The sequence below is a fragment of the Grampus griseus genome, assembly GCF_964374135.1.
Source record: "Grampus griseus genome assembly, chromosome: 6".
In the NCBI taxonomy this organism is placed as follows: Eukaryota; Metazoa; Chordata; class Mammalia; order Artiodactyla; family Delphinidae; genus Grampus; species Grampus griseus.
This window is the reverse complement of record NC_139000.1, coordinates 85,114,857-85,135,567: the sequence shown is the minus strand read 5'-3', so window position 1 is coordinate 85,135,567 and position 20,711 is coordinate 85,114,857. Positions and strand designations below refer to the sequence as shown.

Genomic DNA, 20,711 nt, shown 5'->3' with positions numbered 1-20,711 from the left:
TATTGTATGCATCCACCACAGTTTCTTTACCACTATTGAAGAGCATTTGGGTGTTAGCTGTTCCTGACAATTTTAAATAGAGCTGCTATAAATATTCACGAATGGGTTTTGGTGTGAACATACGATTCATTTCTCTAGGGAAGATGTGACGGTCCACTCTGAGTGGCATCGTTTTGTACCACCACAAAGAGGGGAAACCCTCTTAATCAGATGACATTCGACTTCCAAGGAAATCTGGAAACCAATCAGCCGGGCCACTCTCTTTATCTTGTGGCCATTTACTGGCCCAGAACTCCTAATATCCAGCCACTGCTCTTTCTATAATTATGTCTGAAGAATCATGGTTGATCTCCCATGTGAAAGACAAAGCTGAGTTATTTATTGATGGAAACATGAAGCATCAGGGTCAAGGAAAGTTCCATTCTACAGTCCTCACAATTTCCAGAAGCTCTTGGGGAAGAAAAAGAAAGTTTTCCAATTTAGATGCTGGTGATGTCAAAATTAAAATGTTCTGACATGGAAGCTCCTCTTCTAGGGCTGTATCTTACTGAAGCCCTCACACAAGCACATACACAAAGGTAAGGATCTTGGTACAGCATTGTTTGAGGAGCAAATATTTCAAAAATATCTGACCGTCCACACAGCAGGAAAGCAGTGTGTCTCTGTGTGTCGACACGGATGTATTTCCCAGTTGTTTTGCTGTGGAAGACACTTCTGATTGGTTGATTCAATATCAGTGCCCGACTCTTGCAGCAAAACATCATCATATGCCGTAAATCTGGCCAATGCTTCAAAAGTGGAAGGCTACTTGGGGTGGGGGTGCGGGGTAGGCAGAGGGTGTTTCTGGGGAACTATTTCTTTCCTAATAAAAGGGAACAGATGTGGTTGCCCTTCTCCCCTCTTTCGGTCTTCAGATGTTCAGAGCTGTAGTGGCCATTTTGTGCCCGTGAGATGATAAGCTTGGAGGCAAAAACCAGCTGACCGAGGATGACGGAGAAGAGACAGAGAGGGGTTCCTAATGGAACTGTTGACCAGCTAAATGAATGCCAGCTGCTGCCTTGGAGAAAATATGAGACTAATGAACCGCACATATTTAAATCACTCTATGTTTACTATTACTTGCAGCTAAACATATTCTGATTGAAGTAACTGTCAAAGGAAAAGAATCAGCTTGCACAGCAATGTGCATATTGTCCTATTTTGTAAAATGAAATTGTATATGTATACATGATAGTTATACATACATCAACAAATTGGAAGCGTAATAACAGCTAGCAAGTATTGAGCACCTACTATGACAGGCATATCTTATCACTTTAATCCTCACAACCACTCTGTCAGGTAGATGTTTTATCGTTATCACCATTTACAAGTGAGGAAACTGAGGCTTCAGGAGCTTTTCCAAACTGTACAACTAGCAGATGACTAGCCTGGGACTCGGAGCCAGGTGTCTCTGCCCCCAGAGAAAGTGCTTGGACCACCCTATGCAGATCTCCTCCCCTGTTTACAAATACAGATCCCCACCACCTCTAATGCAGTTATTTCTGGCAGTGGGTTGGAGGATGGGCTGGTTCTGTAGTGTTTCCTTTCCAATCAGCAAGCATCATTTTTGCTATAAAAATGCAAATCTAGAGAAATTGAAAAAATAAAGAATTGATCACATAACCCTAGTGCTAGGCACTAGGAATAGTTTTTTCTTCCAGATTTGAATACCTATTATAAATATCCATCCGATCATACATGCTTTTTGGAATTTAAAAGCATCCTTTTCAAACATATGAAAGAACCCTGGCTAAGAAGTCCCAAGATTGCCATCATTTTGTTACGTGACCTGTACCCCAGATAAGATATCTGCCAGTCTGCCTCCTGCAATATGAGGGAATGGGGCCCTGCAGTAGATACATGAGAAGAAACCTTTTGAGTCTTTGAATAAGAGGGTTTTATGGATCTTTTTTTTTTTTTTTTAGTGGCTGGAATTCTCATCTCTTACCTTTACTAAACAGTTGCTTCTTAGGATCTTTAAAGAAAAAGTTTCGTCAAGAAGAAGTAGGTCTGTGTTTCCCAGCTGCCCGGTTCTATTTACAGCTTGGCAGCGTTCAGATCAGCCAGTCCTGAGAGGTTTCCTTGAGGACTCGCCCAGTTATCTCAACCACGTGGCCTGGGGCACTTTCCCTTAAAGGTCCTGGCATGGCCAGTACAGATTTCTAATCAGCTCTGATACCGCAGAGCCACTGACCGGCCCTTAGAGATAAGGCTTTCTTCTGCAGGGAGAAAAGGATTTGAAAAACTACCCGCCGCAATGGGGGACAGAAGCCCCTTCGAAACGGACATGCTCACCCTGACCCGTTACGTTATGGAAAAGGGGCGTCAGGCCAAAGGCACCGGGGAGCTCACACAGCTGCTGAACTCCATGCTGACGGCCATCAAAGCCATCTCCTCGGCCGTGCGCAAGGCTGGCCTGGCCCACCTGTGAGTCTGCCCTGCTGCGACACGCAGTGATGGGGGGCCCCGGTGCGGGTGGGCAGAGCTGTAGGTGCTTGGGCCGAAACAGACTCAGAAGTATTAGCCCGTGAGCCCTGGAGGGAAGTTGCCTTTAAAGTTTCTGCCAGGTGTCCTTCGATAAAGGGGCCTTCGACTTGTTTCAAGAAAGAAACAAAATACTTGGAGACATGCTACGGAGAAAAAATATATAATTTTCCCAGTTACCATGTATTATAATGATAAGCTCAGGGGCTTGTTCCATTGAAACATATCCTGAGTTATCGTGACTTGTGCTTGCATTCTCACTGGCGCAAAGCAACCGCCAGGAGACTTGAGAGGACGCTTGACGCCCTTTGCAGATATGAGCGTTTTATTACCATGACCTTTGCCCATCATAGTCATTAGGAGGTAGAAATCATTTACTGAATCCCAGGGCCCGTCGTCCGTCTCCTTTCTCACCATCGAAAAGACTCTTTTGCTTTTAAAACAATATTTTATTTCTTCTCTGTGACTCAATCTTCTCTCCACTTGGTGTGCAGGAAGCTGGGAGGTGCTGGGCCCGGGAGGAGGGAATGCAGAGCGTTCTTCCACTTCGCCCTCTTGGTGCTTTACCCAAGTTCATGCTACAGCTGCCAATCCTCACAGCCAAGGGTCCAGTTTAAGTCTGTGGTGAAAAGAAGCAGTCTTTCTTTGGGCTTCCTTTTTCCTGGTAGCGATTGCAGTGGAGATCCTCTCAGAAGATGAACACACCCATTGTTGTTATTATTATTATTCCAAAATGAAGAAATAACAAAGTCCAATAATTTGAAATATTTATTCTAACAACTTAGTACTTTTAACACAAAAAAATGTGATAATTGCGGCTTCCCTGGTGGCGCAGTGGTTGAGAGTCCGCCTGCCGATGCAGGGGACACAGGTTCGTGCCCCGGTCCGGGAGGATCCCACATGCCGCGGAGCGGCTGGGCCCGTGAGCCATGGCCGCTGAGCCTGCGCATCTGGAGTCTGTGCTCCGCAACGGGAGAAGCCACAACAGTGAGAGGCCCGCGTACCGCAGGAAAAAAAAAAAAAAAAGATAATTACAGAGTTTATTTATATAATGCTTGGTGACTCAGTAATGAGCTCCAAGTTAAAGGTGATTGTGACTGGTTTTCCCCCTCTCTGTATTGCTGTAACTGTACGAGTACCTCATTTGGCAATAACGGCCAGCTCTGCCTTTAAAGACCTTCATGAACGTGAGACACAGCTACTTGCCTCTGTTCTGCTCCTATCTGGTGGTGAGCTGCGCTACGCATAGAGCAGTTTCCTGAATTGCCTGCTGACCTCTCAGTGTTACCCATGTTAATGGGCTCCCCAGTGCATCATATGGGCTGGGCAGGGGCTGCTGTGGTGGGGTTGTGCTAATCGCTGCAGAACTCTGACTTTGTGGCCATGGAGTGTCCAGAGGACGTGGACTCAGCGATTGGATAATTCAGGTGCTCCTCTGACTTGGTTTTTTGTGCCATGTGATCATGGTCAATGATCTACTCTCGCTAGGGCCTGTAAAATTGTAAAACGGATTGGATACTAATAGCACCTAACTCGTAGGGCTAGTTGTAAAGCTTCGTAGGTGCATGTGATGATGATTTCGACAGTGCCAGCCCCGTAATAAATGCTCTTTGTTACTGTGGTTCCAAGTCCGAACCTGGGGAAATTTGCCGGCTAATAGGGCGATGTCGCTGAGCCACCACTAGGTGGCAGACGCAGCCCGTGGAAACAAGCCGTCAGGATTTCGCATTTTCTCGGAGGCTGAGGCAGGTGTCCTCCATAGGGCAGAGACCACGTATTTTGCCAATTCAGGCGGCATCCTTCCCTGGGTACCTCTGTAATAGATACCCAAGGTGTCAGTGGGAGAAGTCCATTGGCTGGAAATTCCTTCTTTCTAATAAGATGCTGAGATAATTTTAAGAGGACCCTGGAATTTCTTCTCAAAGAGCTAAAAGTTTGCATCCTATCCCAGAGCAATTCTGCTCATGAAAACGGGACTTTAACATATTCCTGCCACTTTCCCACTTAGGGGGTCTCAAGCCCCTCATTCCTTTGCTTCCTCTTTTTGGGAAGACATTTCTAGGCACCTGCTCGATAAATGCAAAGTGGATCAGAAAGTCTCATATTTTTCTTCTGTTTTCTCTGCTCCTTGCTGTAGGAAGAAGGGGATGCTAGAATACCACCCTGGAATCCTCTCCACGGCTTTCTAATGTCAAAACAGTAGAACAATCCATTAAAAAATTATCAGTAAAGCTTAAATGTTAGTTAAGATCTAAGAAATAGTCTTACGGGTTAAAAAGCACTTTTCTGCCCATGATCTAACTTGGAGCAGTTGTCAGGCGACTAGATCTCATTGTGACGATCTTCCATTCTTTCTGAAAGGAGGGGTGTGGATGGTGGGAGGGGGTAGGCAGAGAAGAATGCCCCGCACCTGCAGGGAGGGTGCAGAGGGTGGGTTGAGGGGCGGGATAAGGGCGGGGTTTGTGTGGAGATGGAGGAAGTGTTTGCAAAGCATAGGACGGAGAGCCTGTTTCTCCAACACCCACAGGCCTCGGGCACCCCAGCTCTTCATTCTCCGGTAGAAGTCGTATCAAGATTCCAGTTAAACAACAGGATTGGGTTTGTGGACCCTTTAAATTCTGATGCAACATAACCCAGTTTTGTGGTTGCTGTTGTGTATTTGTTTGCTTTTATTTTGAACCAGAAGGTACAGTCTTTGAGGTGAGGCCACCAGTATTGTTTTCCAAGGCAGATCTCATCACATCAGATATCAAGCTATGGGGGAATCGGTGGGGGAGGGGAGAGGCTGTCAATCAGGGAAAAGGGCGGGAAATGAGCTGTCCCCCGCCCCGGCTTAGGGTGAATCAGTGGGTCTCAACCCTGGCTACCTGTTAGAGCCACCTGAGGATTGCTTCAACAAATAAATGGCGTTAACAAAAAGGAGAGGGGGGGAATTACTTTCCTGCCATCCATTCTTCTAATTCAGTGAACGTATATTGAGCATCTGAGCACTGTGGAAACAAGTACAGTGAGTCACAGCTCTTGCCTTCGGTGAGCAGATAATCCAGCAGGAAGGGCATTCCCACAAACAGATTGTGAGCTGCTCTGGAAGGGCTGACAAGGCTGTATCTGGTGTGTGTGGCACCAGGGAAGCTTCTGGAAGAGGTTAGGAGGGCAAGTAGAAGAAAGTTGTCTGTGGGCAGAAAGCACTCCCATGGGGGGGATACCATGAGTGAAGGGGGAGAGGAGAGAAGCAGCTTGCTGGGTGCTGGTGGCCTCAGGACCTTGGTGGCTGTTGGCATGAGAAGGGCTTGAGGGGGGTGGTAGCCATGTGGCTTACGGAGAGAAGAGCACGAGGGGTGGGGGACAGGGAACCCAGGGGTCTGTGTGAGGCAGGTGTGTGCCCGTTGGGTTCCAGAGGCTGAGACTGAGGGTGAGAGGGCCAAGAGGCAAGGCCAGTGTGGGACCAGGCCTTCCTTGGTGCGGCCTGAAACCCACTGTGGAGGACCTGGGAACTCTGGGAGAGACAGGGGTGATCTGACTGATTTTAGAAGGATCCCACCCACGAGGGTGGGAGCTGGAGACTATTTTTTTTTTGGCCGAGCCACGCAGCTTCGGGATCTTAGTTCCCGAACCAGGGATCAAACCTGGGCCTGGGGAAGTGAAAGGACTGAGTCCTAACCACGGGACCCCCAAGGAATTCCCTGGAGACCTTTGCATAGCAATCCTCTAAAACACAAAGCCTTCAGATAGAATTCTTACAGTAGTGTTCATTCTTACATTGCTTGGAATGGTGGTAAAGAATCAAATTAAACGAGTTAAGTCTGTCCCCCACTTTCCTTCTTATTCAAGTAATGCCAAGCTACAGCAGAGCAAATTTTAATTCAGCCCAGCAGGCCACTATTTGAGGATAATCAACAAATACTAGAAATTCCGGGGCTGGAAAGCCACGGTCCTTTACTTTTTAGAGTTATTAATTATGGCGATGTGTCTGACTTTATGAATTCTCTCTCCCAGGGCCGGGGGCAGGGTTGCTCGTTAGTAAGATTGAATTCTGGTTCGTGTTTACTGGGACGACGAGGGACTTAGGACAATATCCCTGAGGTGTAAAGGAAGCAAGAGTAAGAACCAGCGCTGTGAGACAGGACGCACTTGGTCGTATTTATAAGTTGGAGACTCTGGAGCCATGAAGGGCAAAGAGGGATACAGCGGCGGTATCTTGGCGTCTGGGCATCTTTGCTGGAGTCCAGGCTCCCTTCCTGATTTCCTCCAACCTTTTGTCTTCTTAGGTACGGAATCGCGGGAAGCGTGAACGTGACAGGCGATGAGGTGAAGAAACTGGACGTGTTATCCAATTCCCTGGTGATCAACATGCTCCAGTCCTCCTACAGCACCTGCGTCCTGGTCTCGGAAGAGAATAAAGACGCACTTATCACCGCCCAGGAGAAGAGGGTGAGTGTGGCAGCCTTGCTGAAGTTCCCTTACTCACCAGTAGAGGGCGCAACTGAGTTGGGAGGACTCTGGTTGCCTTGCTTTTTTTTATTTCTGGTATTTTCCTCTATTGCTTAATTTTTTGTTTTGTGGAAAAAAACAAGGGATTACATGCTTCTTTAGTTGGAATCCTTATGCTGTCTAGTCAAACAGACTCCGTAATAAGGCAGTGATTCATTCAGGAAATAAATCAGAGTGCTTTACTGTAACTTTTCAGTGGATGGGGTTCATCATGGGTTTTCACTTACTGTACTGGTAACAAGTCCCAACATTTTGGAGCGCTTGAAAATCCAGTCCAGTAAAAAGTAGAGTTCTTGTGGTACTATACCGTCTCTTAATCTTCTCATCCCCACTATACTCCCAGCCCCTTCCCCAAGGGGGTTTGGTTTCAGCAGAGATTCCTTCATGCCTGACAAACTGTTAGACTAAAACATAAAAGAATTCATAAAGATCGTTGCTCTGGCCTTAATGCAATGGTAAACTTGGTTAGTGCAGGGCATGATTGGGGAGGGTCTATATTCACTATGTTTTCACAGTTTATTAAAAAAAAAAAAAAAAGCTGGTGGCCAAAAAATTCAACCGGTATTCAGCTGCCGTACGGTAACGCCAAATAAACGCTAAGACTGTTGGCCCTTGTTTTGTACAGTGGGTCCTGGGGACAAGGTGCCATTTCCTTGTGATTAGCTGAAAGGATGGAAAAAGTAAAGTAAAGCCAAATTTATCGAACACTTGCTGTATGGTGGGGACTGTGCCAAAACACGTTATACTTGTTGTCTCACATAATTAGGCTAAGTCACACCTATTATTTTCAACTTTCAACTTCCACCGATATGACCCTTGATTATCTCTCTGATCAAATCTCACGTTTTCTTTCCCCGTTGGCCTGAGCTACACAGGTCTTCACGCTAGTTCTTGAATACTCCTTGCTTGTTCCCACGTCAGCTTGTGAACCTTCTCCAGCATATGTCTGATGTTCAACAAATATCTGTTGAATGCATGCATGTGTGAAATGAAGGGGCTGAATTGGCTTATCTACAGGGAGAATGGGGAATTTCCAGGTTTATGAATTCCACTGCCCTCCCCGCTTCACCTCCTGTTGAACAAGGAAAAAAGAAAGGAGAAAAGGAAGAAATAAGAAAGAAAGAAAGAAAAAAAGAAAGAAAGAAAGAAAGAAAGAAAGAAAGAAAGAAAGAAAGAAAGAAAGAAAGAAAGGAAGAAAGAAAGAAAGGAAAAAAGGGAAAGAAAGAAAGGAAGAAATCTCACATTAAGCTAGGGCATTACTCATTGGAAAGTCAGGGGAAAGGAGATTAGTGGTGGGAAAAATGACTCCCATCTTACTTGAGGCTCGATCACCAGTGTTTAATTAGCCAGGACACCCCAGTCCCCAACACTAAGGCTCTCACAGAATCTTGCACATAGGAGGCCTGTAAAAAGTATCTGGTGTTTTCTTTCCCCCGAGCTGCCGGCGACAGCAGCGTGAGTGGGCATGAGGGACATGGTGTCTCAAGACCCCGCCTACTCTGTCTCTGGTCGTCACATCAGCAAGGTAGGGTGGATGCAGCAAAACCCAGAGGAGTATTTTTATTCTCCTGATGTAGTCATACATAACAGCTATTTTAATAAGACACACCCAGAGGCCCTGGGACATTGTTCTGAGATTTTCTTTCAGTAAAAATGTGCTAAAATGAAAAAAGCCTGTCTGGGGAGAGGCTCAGAAGTATCAGTAAATCAGTAGCCGACCTTACTGTGGACGTGGGTAGAGCTTATCCAAGGTCGTCTTCAGCTTCTCCACCTCTTCCCTGCAAGGTGCCCATTTCAGACCTGGTTTCCTCTCACACCCTCAGCAGCTCTGAGTCCCCACTGGTCCCAGGTAGGAGGGGAGGGCGGAGCCAGGGCAGGTGGGAGGAGAGCTATTTGGAGGTGGGTGGGACCTCCGTCACCCACTGTGGGTGTCAACTAATCTGTTTATGGGCAGGCGGGCTCTGAGCTGCACAGTTAATATGTGCTGATACACTCTGCACTCCTTAAGTAATTGCATTTTTTGACAAGGATATCCCTTTGCTCTGAATCGCTTTTGGTGTAGCGTTGTCTGACACACACAGCCACGTACACAGAGTGTGTTGCTCGGAAGGTGACCTGACCAGGTGTTCTGCCCTCTGCGCATGTAGGGGAAATACGTGGTCTGCTTTGACCCACTGGACGGATCTTCGAACATCGACTGCCTGGCCTCCATTGGAACCATATTTGCCATCTACAGAAAGGTGAGTAAACAGTATGCTCTGTAACACCTCCTTCCTCTGGTGGTTCCAAACGTTCCTGGGCTGGGAGCCACGAGTCTGGAGTTCTAACCTCGGTCCTCCCACTAACCAGACACACCGTGGCAGGCAAGCCATGAACCTCGCTCTGCCTCGGGCTCCTCCTTGAATACCCGAATCGCTCATTTCCTTCAGTCCTGTTCTCGGCGTTCCTAGGAAGGGAGGGTGAGCTGATAGATGGGGCCTTGTTCTGAAAATCTGGAGGCAACACAGATGCCAGACGTGGAATTAGGTTCCTGGTGGCATCTGAAGGCGCCTCTGTTCCTTCCTTGTGTATCTTAAATCTTACTGCGTTTGCTTTCTGTTGCTGCTGTAACAATTCACCACACATTTAGAGGCTTAAAACAACCTCCATTAATTATCACCCAGTTCTTGGGTCAGAAGTTTGGCAGGCACGGCTAGGTTCTCTGGCTTGTAAGGCCAAAATCTTGGTGTCAGCCAGCCTGGCATCCTATTGAGAAGAATTCGCTTCCAGGCTCGCTTAGGCTGTTGGCAAAATTCACTGAAACGGTCAACATCCATCCCCGCACATAGTTACAATTTGTGTGTGTGTGTGTGTGAGAGTGTGTGTGTGTGTGTGTGTGTGTGTGTGTGTGATGAGGACTTTTAAGATCTACTCTCACAGCCACTTTCAAATAGACAATACAGTATTTTTTTTTAAACACCTTTATTGGAGTATAATTGCTTTAAAATGGTATGTTGGTTTCTGCTTTATAACAAAGTGAATCAGCTATACATATACATATATCCCCATATCTCCTCCCTCTTGCATCTCCCATCTACCATCCCTATCCCACCCCTCTAGGTGGACACAAAGCACTGAGCTGATCTCCCTGTGCTATGTGGCTGCTTCCCACTAGCTATCTATTTTACATTTGGTAGTGTATATAAGTCCATGCCACTCTCTCACTTCATCCCAGCTTACCCTTCCCATTCCCACGTCCTCAAGTCCATTCTATACATCTGCATCTTTATTCCTATCCTGTCCCTAGGTTCTTCAGAACAATTTTCTTTTTTTTTTTAGATTCCATATATATGTATTAGCATACAGTATTGTTTTTCTATTTCTGACTTACTTCAGCCTGTATGACAGACTCTAGGTCCATCCACCTCACTACAAATAACTCAGTTTTGTTTCTTTTTATGGCTGAGTAATATTCCATTGTATATATGTGCCACATCTTCTTTATCCATTCATCTGTCGATGGACACTTAGGTTGCTTCCATGTCCTGGCTATTGTAAATAGAGCTGCAGTGGACATTGTGGTACATGACTCTTTTTGAATTATCGTTTTCTCAAGGTATATGCCCAGTAGTGGGATTTCTGGGTTGTATGGTAGTTCTATTTCTAGTTTTTTAAGGAACCTCCATACTGTTCTCCATAGTGGCTGTATCAATTTACATTGCCACCAACAGTGCAAGAGGGTTCCCTTTTCTCCACACCCTCTCCAGCACTTATTGTTTGTAGTTTTTTTTTTTTTTTTTTTTTCTGTATGTGGGCCTCTCACTGTTGTGGCCTCTCCCGTTGCGGAGCACAGGCTCCGGACGCGCAGGCTCAGCGGCCATGGCTCACGGCCCAGCTGCTCCGCAGCATGTGGGATCCTCCCAGACCGGGGCACGAACCCGTGTCCCCTGCACCGGCAGGTGGACTTTCAACCACTGTGCCACCAGGGAAGCCCTGTTTGTAGATTTTTTGATGATGACCATTCTGACTGGTGTGAGGTGATATGTCATTGTAGTTTTGATTTGCATTTCCCTAATGATTAGTGATGTTGAGCATTCTTTCATGTGTTTGTTGGTTGTCTGTATATCTTCTTTGGAGAAATGTCTATTTAGATCTTCTGCCCATTTTTGGATGGGGTTGTTTGCTTTTTTGATATTGAGCTGCATGAGCTGCTTGTAAATTTTGGAGATTAGTCCTTTGTCAGTTGCTTCATTTACAAATATTTTCTCCCATTCTGAGGGTTGTCTTTTCATCTTGTTTATGTTTTCCTTCGGTGTGTAAAAGCTTTTAAGATTCATTAGGTCCCATTTGTTTATTTTTGTTTTTATTTCCATTTCTCTAGGAGGTGGGACAAAAAGGATCTTGCTGTGATTTATGTCATACAGTGTTCTGCCTATGTTTTCCTCTAAGAGTTTTATAGTGTCTGGCCTTACATTTAGGTCTTTAATCCATTTTGAGTTTATTTTTGTGCATGGTGTTAGGGAGTGTTCTAATTTCATTCTTTTACATGTAGCTATCCAGTTTTCCCAGCACCACTTATTGAAGAGGCTGTCTTTTGTCCATTGTATATTCTTGCCACCTTTATCAAAGATAAGATGACCATATGTGCATGGGTTTATCTCTGGGCTTTCTATCCTGTTCCATTGAACTATATTTCTGTTTTTGTGCCAGTACCATACTGTCTTGATTACTGTAGCTTTGTAGTATAGTCTGAAGTCTGGGAGCCTGATTCCTCCAGCTCCGTTTTTCTTTCTCAAGATTGCTTTGGGTATTCGGGGTCTTTTGTATCTCCATACAAATTGTGAAATATTTTGTTCTAGTTCTGTGAAAAATTCCATTGGTAGTTTGATAAGGATTGCATTGAATGTGTAGATTGCTTTGGGTAGTAGAGTCATTTTCACAATGTTAGTTCTTCCAATCCAAGAACATGGTACATCTCTCCATCTGTTTGTATCATCTTTAATTTCTTTCATCAGTGTCTTATAGTTTTCTTCATACAGGTCTTTTGTCTCCTTAGGTAGGCTTATTACAAGGTATTTTATTCTTTTTGTTGCAGTGGTAAATGGGAGTGTTTCCTTAATTTCTCTTTCAGGTTTTTCATCATTGGTGTATAGGAGTGCAACAGATTTCTGTGCATTAATTTTTTATCCTGCTACTTTACCAAATTCATTGAGTAGCTCTAGTAGTTTTCTGGTAACGTCTTTAGGATTCTCTATGTATAGTACCTTGTCATCGGCAAACAGTGACAGCTTTACTTCTTCTTTTCCGATTTGGATTTCTTTGATTTCTTTTTCTTCTCTGATTGCTGTGGCTAAAACTTCCAAAACTATGTTGAACAATAGTGGTGAGAGTGGGCAACCTTGTCTTGTTCCTGATCTTAGTGGAAATGGTTTCAGTTTTTCACTGTTAAGAATGATGTTGGCCATGGGTTTGTCATATACAGACTTTATTACGTTGAGGTAGTTTCCCTCTCTGCCTACTTTCTGGAGGATTTTTATCATAAATGGGTGTTGAATTTTGTTGAAAGCTTTTTCTGCATCTATTGAGATGATCATATGGTTTTTTTCCTTCAATTTGTTAATATGGTGTATCACATTGATTGGTTTGTATATATTGAAGAATCCTTGCATTCCTGGGATAAATCCCACTTGATCATGGTGTATGATCCTTTTAATGTGCTGTTGGATTCTGTTTGCTAGTATTTTGTTGAGGATTTTTGCATCTATGTTCATCAGTGATATTGGCCTGTAGTTTTCTTTCTTTGTGGCATCTTTGTCTTGTTTTGGTATCAGGGTGATGGTGGCCTTGTCTAATGAGGTTGGTAGTGTTCCTCTCTCTGCTATATTTTGGAAGAGTTTGAGAAGCATAGGTGTTAGCTCTTCTCTAAATGTTTGATAGAATTTGCCTGGAAGCCATCTGGTCCTGGGCTTTTGTTTGTTGGAAGATTTTTAATCACAGTTCCAATTTCAGAGCTTGTGATTGGTCTGTTTACATTTCCTATTTCTTCTTGGTTCAGTCTTGGAATGTTGTGCTCTTCTAAGACTGTGCCTACTTCTTCCAGGTTGTCCATTTTATTGGCATATAGTTACTTGTAGTAATCTCTCATGATCCTTTGTATTTCTGCAGTGTCAGTTGTTGCTTCTCCTTTTTCATTTCTAATTCTATTATTTGAGTCTTCTCCCTTTTTTTTCTTGATGAGTCTGGCTAATGGTTTATCAGTTTTGTTTATCTTCTCAAAGAACCTGCTTTTAGTTTTATTGCTCTTAGCTATTGTTTCCTTCATTTCTGTTTCATTTATTTCTGATCTTATCTTTATGATTTCTTTCCTTTTGCTAACTTTGGGGATTTTTTGTTCTTCTTTCTCTAATTGCTTTAGGTGTAAGTTTAGGTTGTTTATTTGAGGTGTTTCTTGTTTCTTGAGGTAGGATTTTATGGCTATAAACTTCCCTCTTAAAACTGCTTTTGCTGCATCCCATAGGTTTTGGGTTGTCTTGTTTTCATTGTCATTTGTTTCTTGGTATTTTTTGATTTCCTCAGTGATCTCTTGGTTATTAAGTAGTGTATTGTGTAGCCTCCATGTATTTGTATTTTTGTACAGATTTTTTCCTGTAATTGATACCTAGTCTCATAGCATTGTGGTCAGAAAATATAGTTGATACGATTTCAATTTTCTTAAATTTACCAAGGCTTGATTTGTGATCCAAGATATGATCTATCCTGGATTATGTCCCATGAGCAGTTGAGAAGAAAGTGTGACAACATGGTATTATTAACTCTAGTCTCGATGCTGTACATTACATCCCCAGGACTTACTCATCTTATAATTGGAAGTCTGTACTTTTGACCACCTTCACTTATTTCACCTACCCCACCCCTTGCTTCTGGAAACTACCAATCTGTTCTCTGTATCTATGAGCTTTTTTTTTTTTTAGAGTCCACATGTAAGTGAGATCATACAGTATTTGTCCTTCTCTGACTTATTTCACTTAGCATAATGCCCTCAAAGTCTATCCATATTGTTATGAATGGCAGGATTTCCTTGTTCTTTATTGCTGAATTTTATGTATATATATCTGTGAAAGAGTGATTTCATGTCCTTCAGGTATATACCCAGAAGTGTAATTGCTGGATCTTATATAGCTCTATATTTAATTTTTGGAAGAACCTCCATACTGTTTTCCATAGTGGCTTCACGAATTTACATTCCTACAAGCAGTGCCCGAGGATTCCCTTCTCTCCACATCCTCACTGACACTTTTTATTGCTGATCTTTTTGATATTAGTCATTCTGACAGGTGTGAGGTGCTATCTCATTGTGGTTTTGATTTGCATTTCCCTGATGATTAGTGATGTTGAGCACCTTTTCATATAACCGTTGGCCCTTTGTATGCCTTCTTTGGAAAAATGTCTATTCAGTCAGATCATTTGTTTTTATGCCATTGAGTTGTGTGAGTTCTTTGTATATTTTGGATATTAATCCCTTATTCTATGTATTATCTCCAAATATTTTTTTCTTTTTCATTTTGTTGATGGTCTTAATAGCTTCTTAAAGCCAACTGATTTAAAAACAAAGAGGAATAATGGGGGAGGCTCTGCATGTGTGTGGACAGGGAGTATGTAGGAAATCTCTGTATCTTTCTCACAATTTTTCTGTGACCCTAAAACTGTTCTCAAAAAAATGAAGTCTTTGAAACAAAAAAAGAGGAATATTACTATACGTAATATGGGATATTCACACTTGAATTTTGGTGATTTTGAATACAGAGATTTTGTCTTAAAATTCAAATAAACCAGAGGCTTTGAAGGCTAGTCCAAATAACCATAGATTTTCTCTGATACTGTTTCTAAAGAAGTGGGGCAAGTTTGAGAAATGAATGAGACATGAAGAGAAAGCTTTGTGATGCTTAAGCAATATCTAATGAGAGAGCAGCTTGCTTCAGAGACCTCATGGGGCTGTCACAGCCTCTTAGAACCTTATCAAAGCCAGGGATGATGCCCGTTTCTGACCAGGATTTCTTTGATTTTCTATAAGCATCAAGATAGAAGTTTCAGGACTGTCAGAGAACTGTCAAAAGTATTTTCTTCCCCTTATCTCTGAAGAGCATTGCTAAAACACCCTTCATGGTGTCCCATACTGCTTTCAGCTCCCTGTTCTATGATTTTCCTTTTTCTTGAAGTTGACATTTTCCATTTCCAACAGTCACAGATTAGACAAAGTGCAAACTCTCTCCCTTCAAGACATCCAGAACTTTTGGATACAATATATCATCCTTTAAATTCGTGGCTGAGCTCATTGAAATGAACAAGCAATAAACACAAGGTAAGGGGCAGAGGACCAGAATCAGAAAAGTGAAAACCAGAGGCTTAAGAGGAGGACTGAGGGAGTTGTCCTGATGTGAGGAGCTGGTCTTGTTGATCTGAGTAAGTCAAGGGTGTGGGTTTTAACACCCCTACAGGGTCAGGAGACCCCGTCTCCCATTACTATGGGTAAGTCAACCTCACCAAAATTCTACTCTTTTACTGACATAAGGATACATAGACCAGTGGAACACAAAAGAGATCCAGTGGAACACAAAAGAGATAAACCCACACACGAATGATTGCCTGATTTATGAAAAGGCAATACTGAAGTTTAATTTGTACAGGATGAACCCTTCAATAAGTGATGCTGGTCCAGGTGAATATCGGTATGAGAAAAAATGAACTTGACTCCTACTTCACACCATACACAAAGATTAATTAAAGACCAGAGACTTCACTGTAAAAAGTAAAGCTATAAAGCTCCTAGAAAAAAAACCACAGGAGAATATCTTCATGCCTTTGGGGAAGGTAAAGATTTTTTAAATAGGACATAAAAAGTACTAACCATGAAGGAAAAGGCTAGGAAACTGGGCTTCATTGAAACTAAGAACTTTTGTTCATCAAAAGACAACATTAAGGATGGACCTAGAGATTGTCATACTGAGTGAAGTAAGTCAGACAAAAATAACTATATGATATCGCTTATATGTGGAATCTAAAATAATGGTACAAATGAACCTATTTACAAAACAGAAATAGGATCACAGATATAGAAAACACACTTATGGTTACCAAGGGGGAAGGGGAGGGAGGGGTAAATTGGGAGATTGGGATTGACATATACACACTACTATATATAAAATAGATAACTAATAAGAACCTGCTATATAGCACAGAGAACTCTACTCAATACTCAATAATGACCGATATGGGAATGGAATCTAAAAAGAGTGGATATATGTATATGTATAAGTGATTCACTTTGCTGTACAGCAGAAAGTAACACAACATTGTAAATCAACTATACTCTAATAAAAATTAATTTAAAAAAAAGACAACATTAAGAGAGTAAAAAGGCAACTACAGATGGATGGAAAAATTTTCAATGCATACATCCAACAGAGAACTCATATACAGAATAAATAAAGAACTCCTACAAATCAATAAAAAATACTGTCGATCTTATCAAAGGAATGGGCAAAAGACTTGAACAGGAACTTCAAAAAAGAGATTTTTTCCCCCAGCTTGTTAATAAGCACATAAGAGATGCTCAACATCATTAGTCATCAGGGAAATGGACATGGAAACAGCACTGAGACATCACCCCCAACCAGAGTGGCTAAAATTAAAAAGACTAACCATACCAACTGTAGATGAAGAAACTGGAATTCTAATATATTGGTGGTGGGAGTAGAAAATGATACAAACACTTCAGAAAAATTTGATAGCACCTGCTAGTATTAAACATATACTGATACACTATGGCCCAGCAAGTCCACTCCTGGAGTGCACCCAGGATAAATGGGTGCCTGTGTTTGCCAAAAGATGTGTACAAATTATTCATAAAAGACCCAAACTGAAAAAAATCAAAAAGTGTATCAACATAAGAATGGATAAATAAACTGTGATATAGTCACACGACAAAAAGCTACATAGCAATGCAAAAGAACAAACTATTGCTATGTGCAACAACACAGATAAAAATCACAAAGACATATGTTGTGAAACATAAGCCAGATACAAAAGAACACATGCTTTGTAATTTCATTTATAAGAAGTCCAAAACAGTCTTTTGTAATTATTCTTTTGATGTCCAGATGATAAAGGCCAGAATAGAGGTTACCTTGGGGGAGGTGATAGTGACAAAAGAGGGTATAAGAGAAACTGCTAGGTGGCTGGAAATATTCTATAAATTGATCTTAGTAGTTACATCAGTATGTACTATATATATGTAAAAATTCATCAAACTGTATAGTTAAAATTTGTGTGCTTTGCTATATGTAATTTATACATCAATTAAAAGAAAAATAATCAACTTTCCAAAAAAAGACACTATAAATAAAATTAAAAGGCAGATGACAATTGAGGAAAATGTTTGTAACATATAAGGTATTTATATCTTTCATATATAAAAAGCTATTAAAATTAAAAATAAGAAGATGAGTACCCCGATAGAAAAATAGGCAATGACATCAAACAGGCAACTTACAAAATAAGAAATAAAAATGGTCAGTACATATATAAAAATTTACTTTATTAATTATACAAAATGGAAATTAAAGCAGATGTCTTTTTTTGCACCTATCAAACTGGCCAAGTTGAAAAGACAATACTATCTTATGTTTATCAGATTCTGCACGGCAACTTTTCAATATGTATCAAAAGTATTTTACCCAATACTTTTATTATTTGGAATTTCTCTTGGGAAAATAATCAGAGAAACACATGTTTATGCACTAGATTTTTCATCTCAGAGTCGTTCTGATATTTTAAAACATTTGGAGACATCAAAAGGATAATGTAATACTATAACTAACTCTACACACATAAATTTGATAACTTAGATGAAGTAGACCAATTCTTTAAAAAGCACACTACTATTACTCACTCAGTATGAAATAGATAATTTGAACAGCCCTATAATTACTAAGAAAATAGAGTTCAAAAGAGAGATCTCTAGGCCCAGATGGTTTCACTGGAGAATTATACCAAATGATTCAAGATGATTCAATCTCTTCTAGAAAAGAGAAGGGAAAGGAATACTTCCCAGTCTATTTTCTAAAGCCAGCATTACGCAGATACCAAAACCAGATGAAGACAGTTCAGAAAGGAAAACTACAGACCAATATCTCTCATGAATAGATGCAAAATCTTCAACATAATATTAACAAATAAAATTCAACAATGCATAAAAAGAATTATATACCATGAGTAAGTGGGTTTACTCCAGTGATGGAAAGCTGGTTCAATATTCAAAAATCAGTCAGTGTAATCCACCACATCAACAAGCTTAAAGAAGAAAAATCAGAACCATGTCCATCAATGAAGAATAACCATTTGACAAAATTCAACACTCAGTTGTAAAACAAAACAAAACAAACAAACAAAAACTCTCAGGAAGCAAGAAATAGAGGGGAAACTTCCCTCAACTTGATAAAGAACATCTATAAAAAGACAACAGCTAACATTATATTTAACAGTGAAAGACAAAATGCTTTTTCTCTAAAATCAAGAACAAGGGAAAGATGTCCAATCTCACCACTGTTATTCAACATAATGCTGAAAGAGCTAGCCAGGGCAGTGAGACCAGAAAAAGAAATAAAACCATACAGATTGGAATGAAAAACTGTCGATAGGATGGTCCATTGTAGAGAACTCCTAAGGAATCTACAAACACCAAAACCAAAGCCGGCTTCCTAGAACTAATAAGTGAGTTCAGCAAGGTCACAGGATACAAAATCAACATACAAAGATCAATTGGATTTCTATATATCAGCAATAAACATATGGTAACTAAACTTTAAAATATGATACAATTTACAGTTACTCAAAAAAAAAGGAATAGTAATTCTACCAGTAATTACTGATGAAAGTAATCAAATAATATGTCTTGTATGGAGAAACATACCATGTTCATGGGTTGGAAGACTCAACATTGTAAAGGATGTTAATTCTCCCCAAACTGATATATGTATAGGTTTGACTCAATTTCTCTCAAAATCCTGGCAAGATATTTTGTAGATATAGATAAGGTTATTCTAAAAGTTAAGACTGTATGATATTAACAGAGGGACAGACTAATGTTCAATGGAACAGAACAGAGAACCCAAAAATGGTTTCACACAATTTATGGCTAACAGCTTTTGACAAAGTTGTGAAAACAATTCAATGGAAAAAGGAGTCTTTTCAACAATTAATGCTGGAGCGACTGCATATCCACAGAGGGAAAAAAAAAGAACTCAACCTAAACTTTATACTTTATACCAAAATCATCTCAAAATAGATTCCAGGTTTAAAGGTAAAACTTTATTTTTTATTATTATTTTTGGCTGCGCGGCACGGCTTGCGGGATCTCAGTTCCCTGACCAGAGATTGAACCCGGGCCACGGCAGTGAAAGGCCGGAATCCTAACCACTGCACGACCAGAGAAGTCCCTCCTTGCCTTTCTGAGCACAAGGAAGTAGGGAGGGACGAGCCCTTCAAGAGATACCTCGAAAAGTAGGTTGTGAAATCCAGTCTCAGGTGTGGCTCTGCCCCTCCTTCAATGACATTCGCTCTTCCTTCGTCAGCATGCCTGCCTTGCCCCGTCTCTCTGAATTCCCATTCCCATTGTCATTGTTAGTGCTGCTGGCCAAAGAGAGAGGCTTCCTCAAGAAAACGTCCAGAACTGTAGACTTGGGGACAGACAGGGGCAGTGTCTTCAAGGGGCAGCGCATGGACGGTGACGAGCTCTGGGCCCAGATGCCTGGGTTGACTCCAGCTCCTCTTGATGTTGGGTGAGTTATCCAGTCGCTCAGGCTCTGAGTTCTTCATCTGAACGATGGAGGTCATAACGGTATCTACCTTGGAGTGCTGTTGTGTATGTAGAATGAGGTACTGCACAAAATCAGAGCTCAATGACCTTGGTCGTTATAATCAGCAAGGAGCATGGGTTATGATTTTTAAGAGAAGGTGTAGTTTTAGCACTTTGGGGTGCTGTTCTTGGCAGGATGGAGACAAATACGTTCAGAAAACAGGGAGAAGTCCAAGAATGGCCTTTGCAATGGTTCAGCTAGAACCATTCATTAACATGGCAACGCGTTTCCTCCAGATGCATTTGTTGTGGCTTGAAATTCTAGAACTGCGTTTCCTCCAGTGGTTCAAGTAGATCTGAAATGCAGGCCTCTGGCAAAGGGTTCTCTCCAGAGACAGTAATGTTTCCCTTTTCTCTTTTGCAGACCTCAGAGGATGAGCCTTCTGAAAAGGACGCCCTGCAGCCTGGCCGCAACATTGTAGCCGCGGGCTATGCTCTCTATGGAAGTGCAACACTGGTGGCTCTTTCCACTGGGCAAGGAGTGGACCTCTTCATGCTTGACCCAGTAGGTACCCAATAAGACAGTATGGGCCTTTGTGCTTTAATTCCTGTCCTCTGAGATAATTTCCTAGTCATTCCTAATACTTGCTCTTGGGGCCAGAGAGTCTAGTTTGGAGAACCAACAGAATCATCTAAAAACATTAAGAACCTCTGTTCAAGTGAGGGCATTTGAGGGGTTCTACGAAGTCAATCATAGCAACTCAGGCCCGGTTCTTAAGGAATTTATGACGAAAAAATGCATTCAGTTTCTTTGGTTTATGGGAATGCAATGACTTAAGAATCCCGATGATGCCAATTTCCA

At 41.8% G+C, this 20,711-nt stretch overlaps 1 protein-coding gene across 1 annotated transcript in view; it reads left to right on the top strand.

Moving 5' to 3' along the window:
• The first annotated feature begins 2,188 nt into the window (after positions 1-2,188).
• Positions 2,189-20,711, top strand: part of FBP2 (fructose-bisphosphatase 2) — a 40,186-nt gene continuing 21,663 nt past the window's right edge. The window contains exons 1-4 of the mRNA XM_082656516.1: positions 2,189-2,469; positions 6,795-6,957; positions 9,165-9,257; positions 20,274-20,414. Of these exons, the coding sequence (XP_082512642.1) occupies positions 2,300-2,469; positions 6,795-6,957; positions 9,165-9,257; positions 20,274-20,414 (567 nt within the window). The 5' untranslated portion in view covers positions 2,189-2,299. The remainder of the gene's footprint in view (positions 2,470-6,794; positions 6,958-9,164; positions 9,258-20,273; positions 20,415-20,711) is intronic.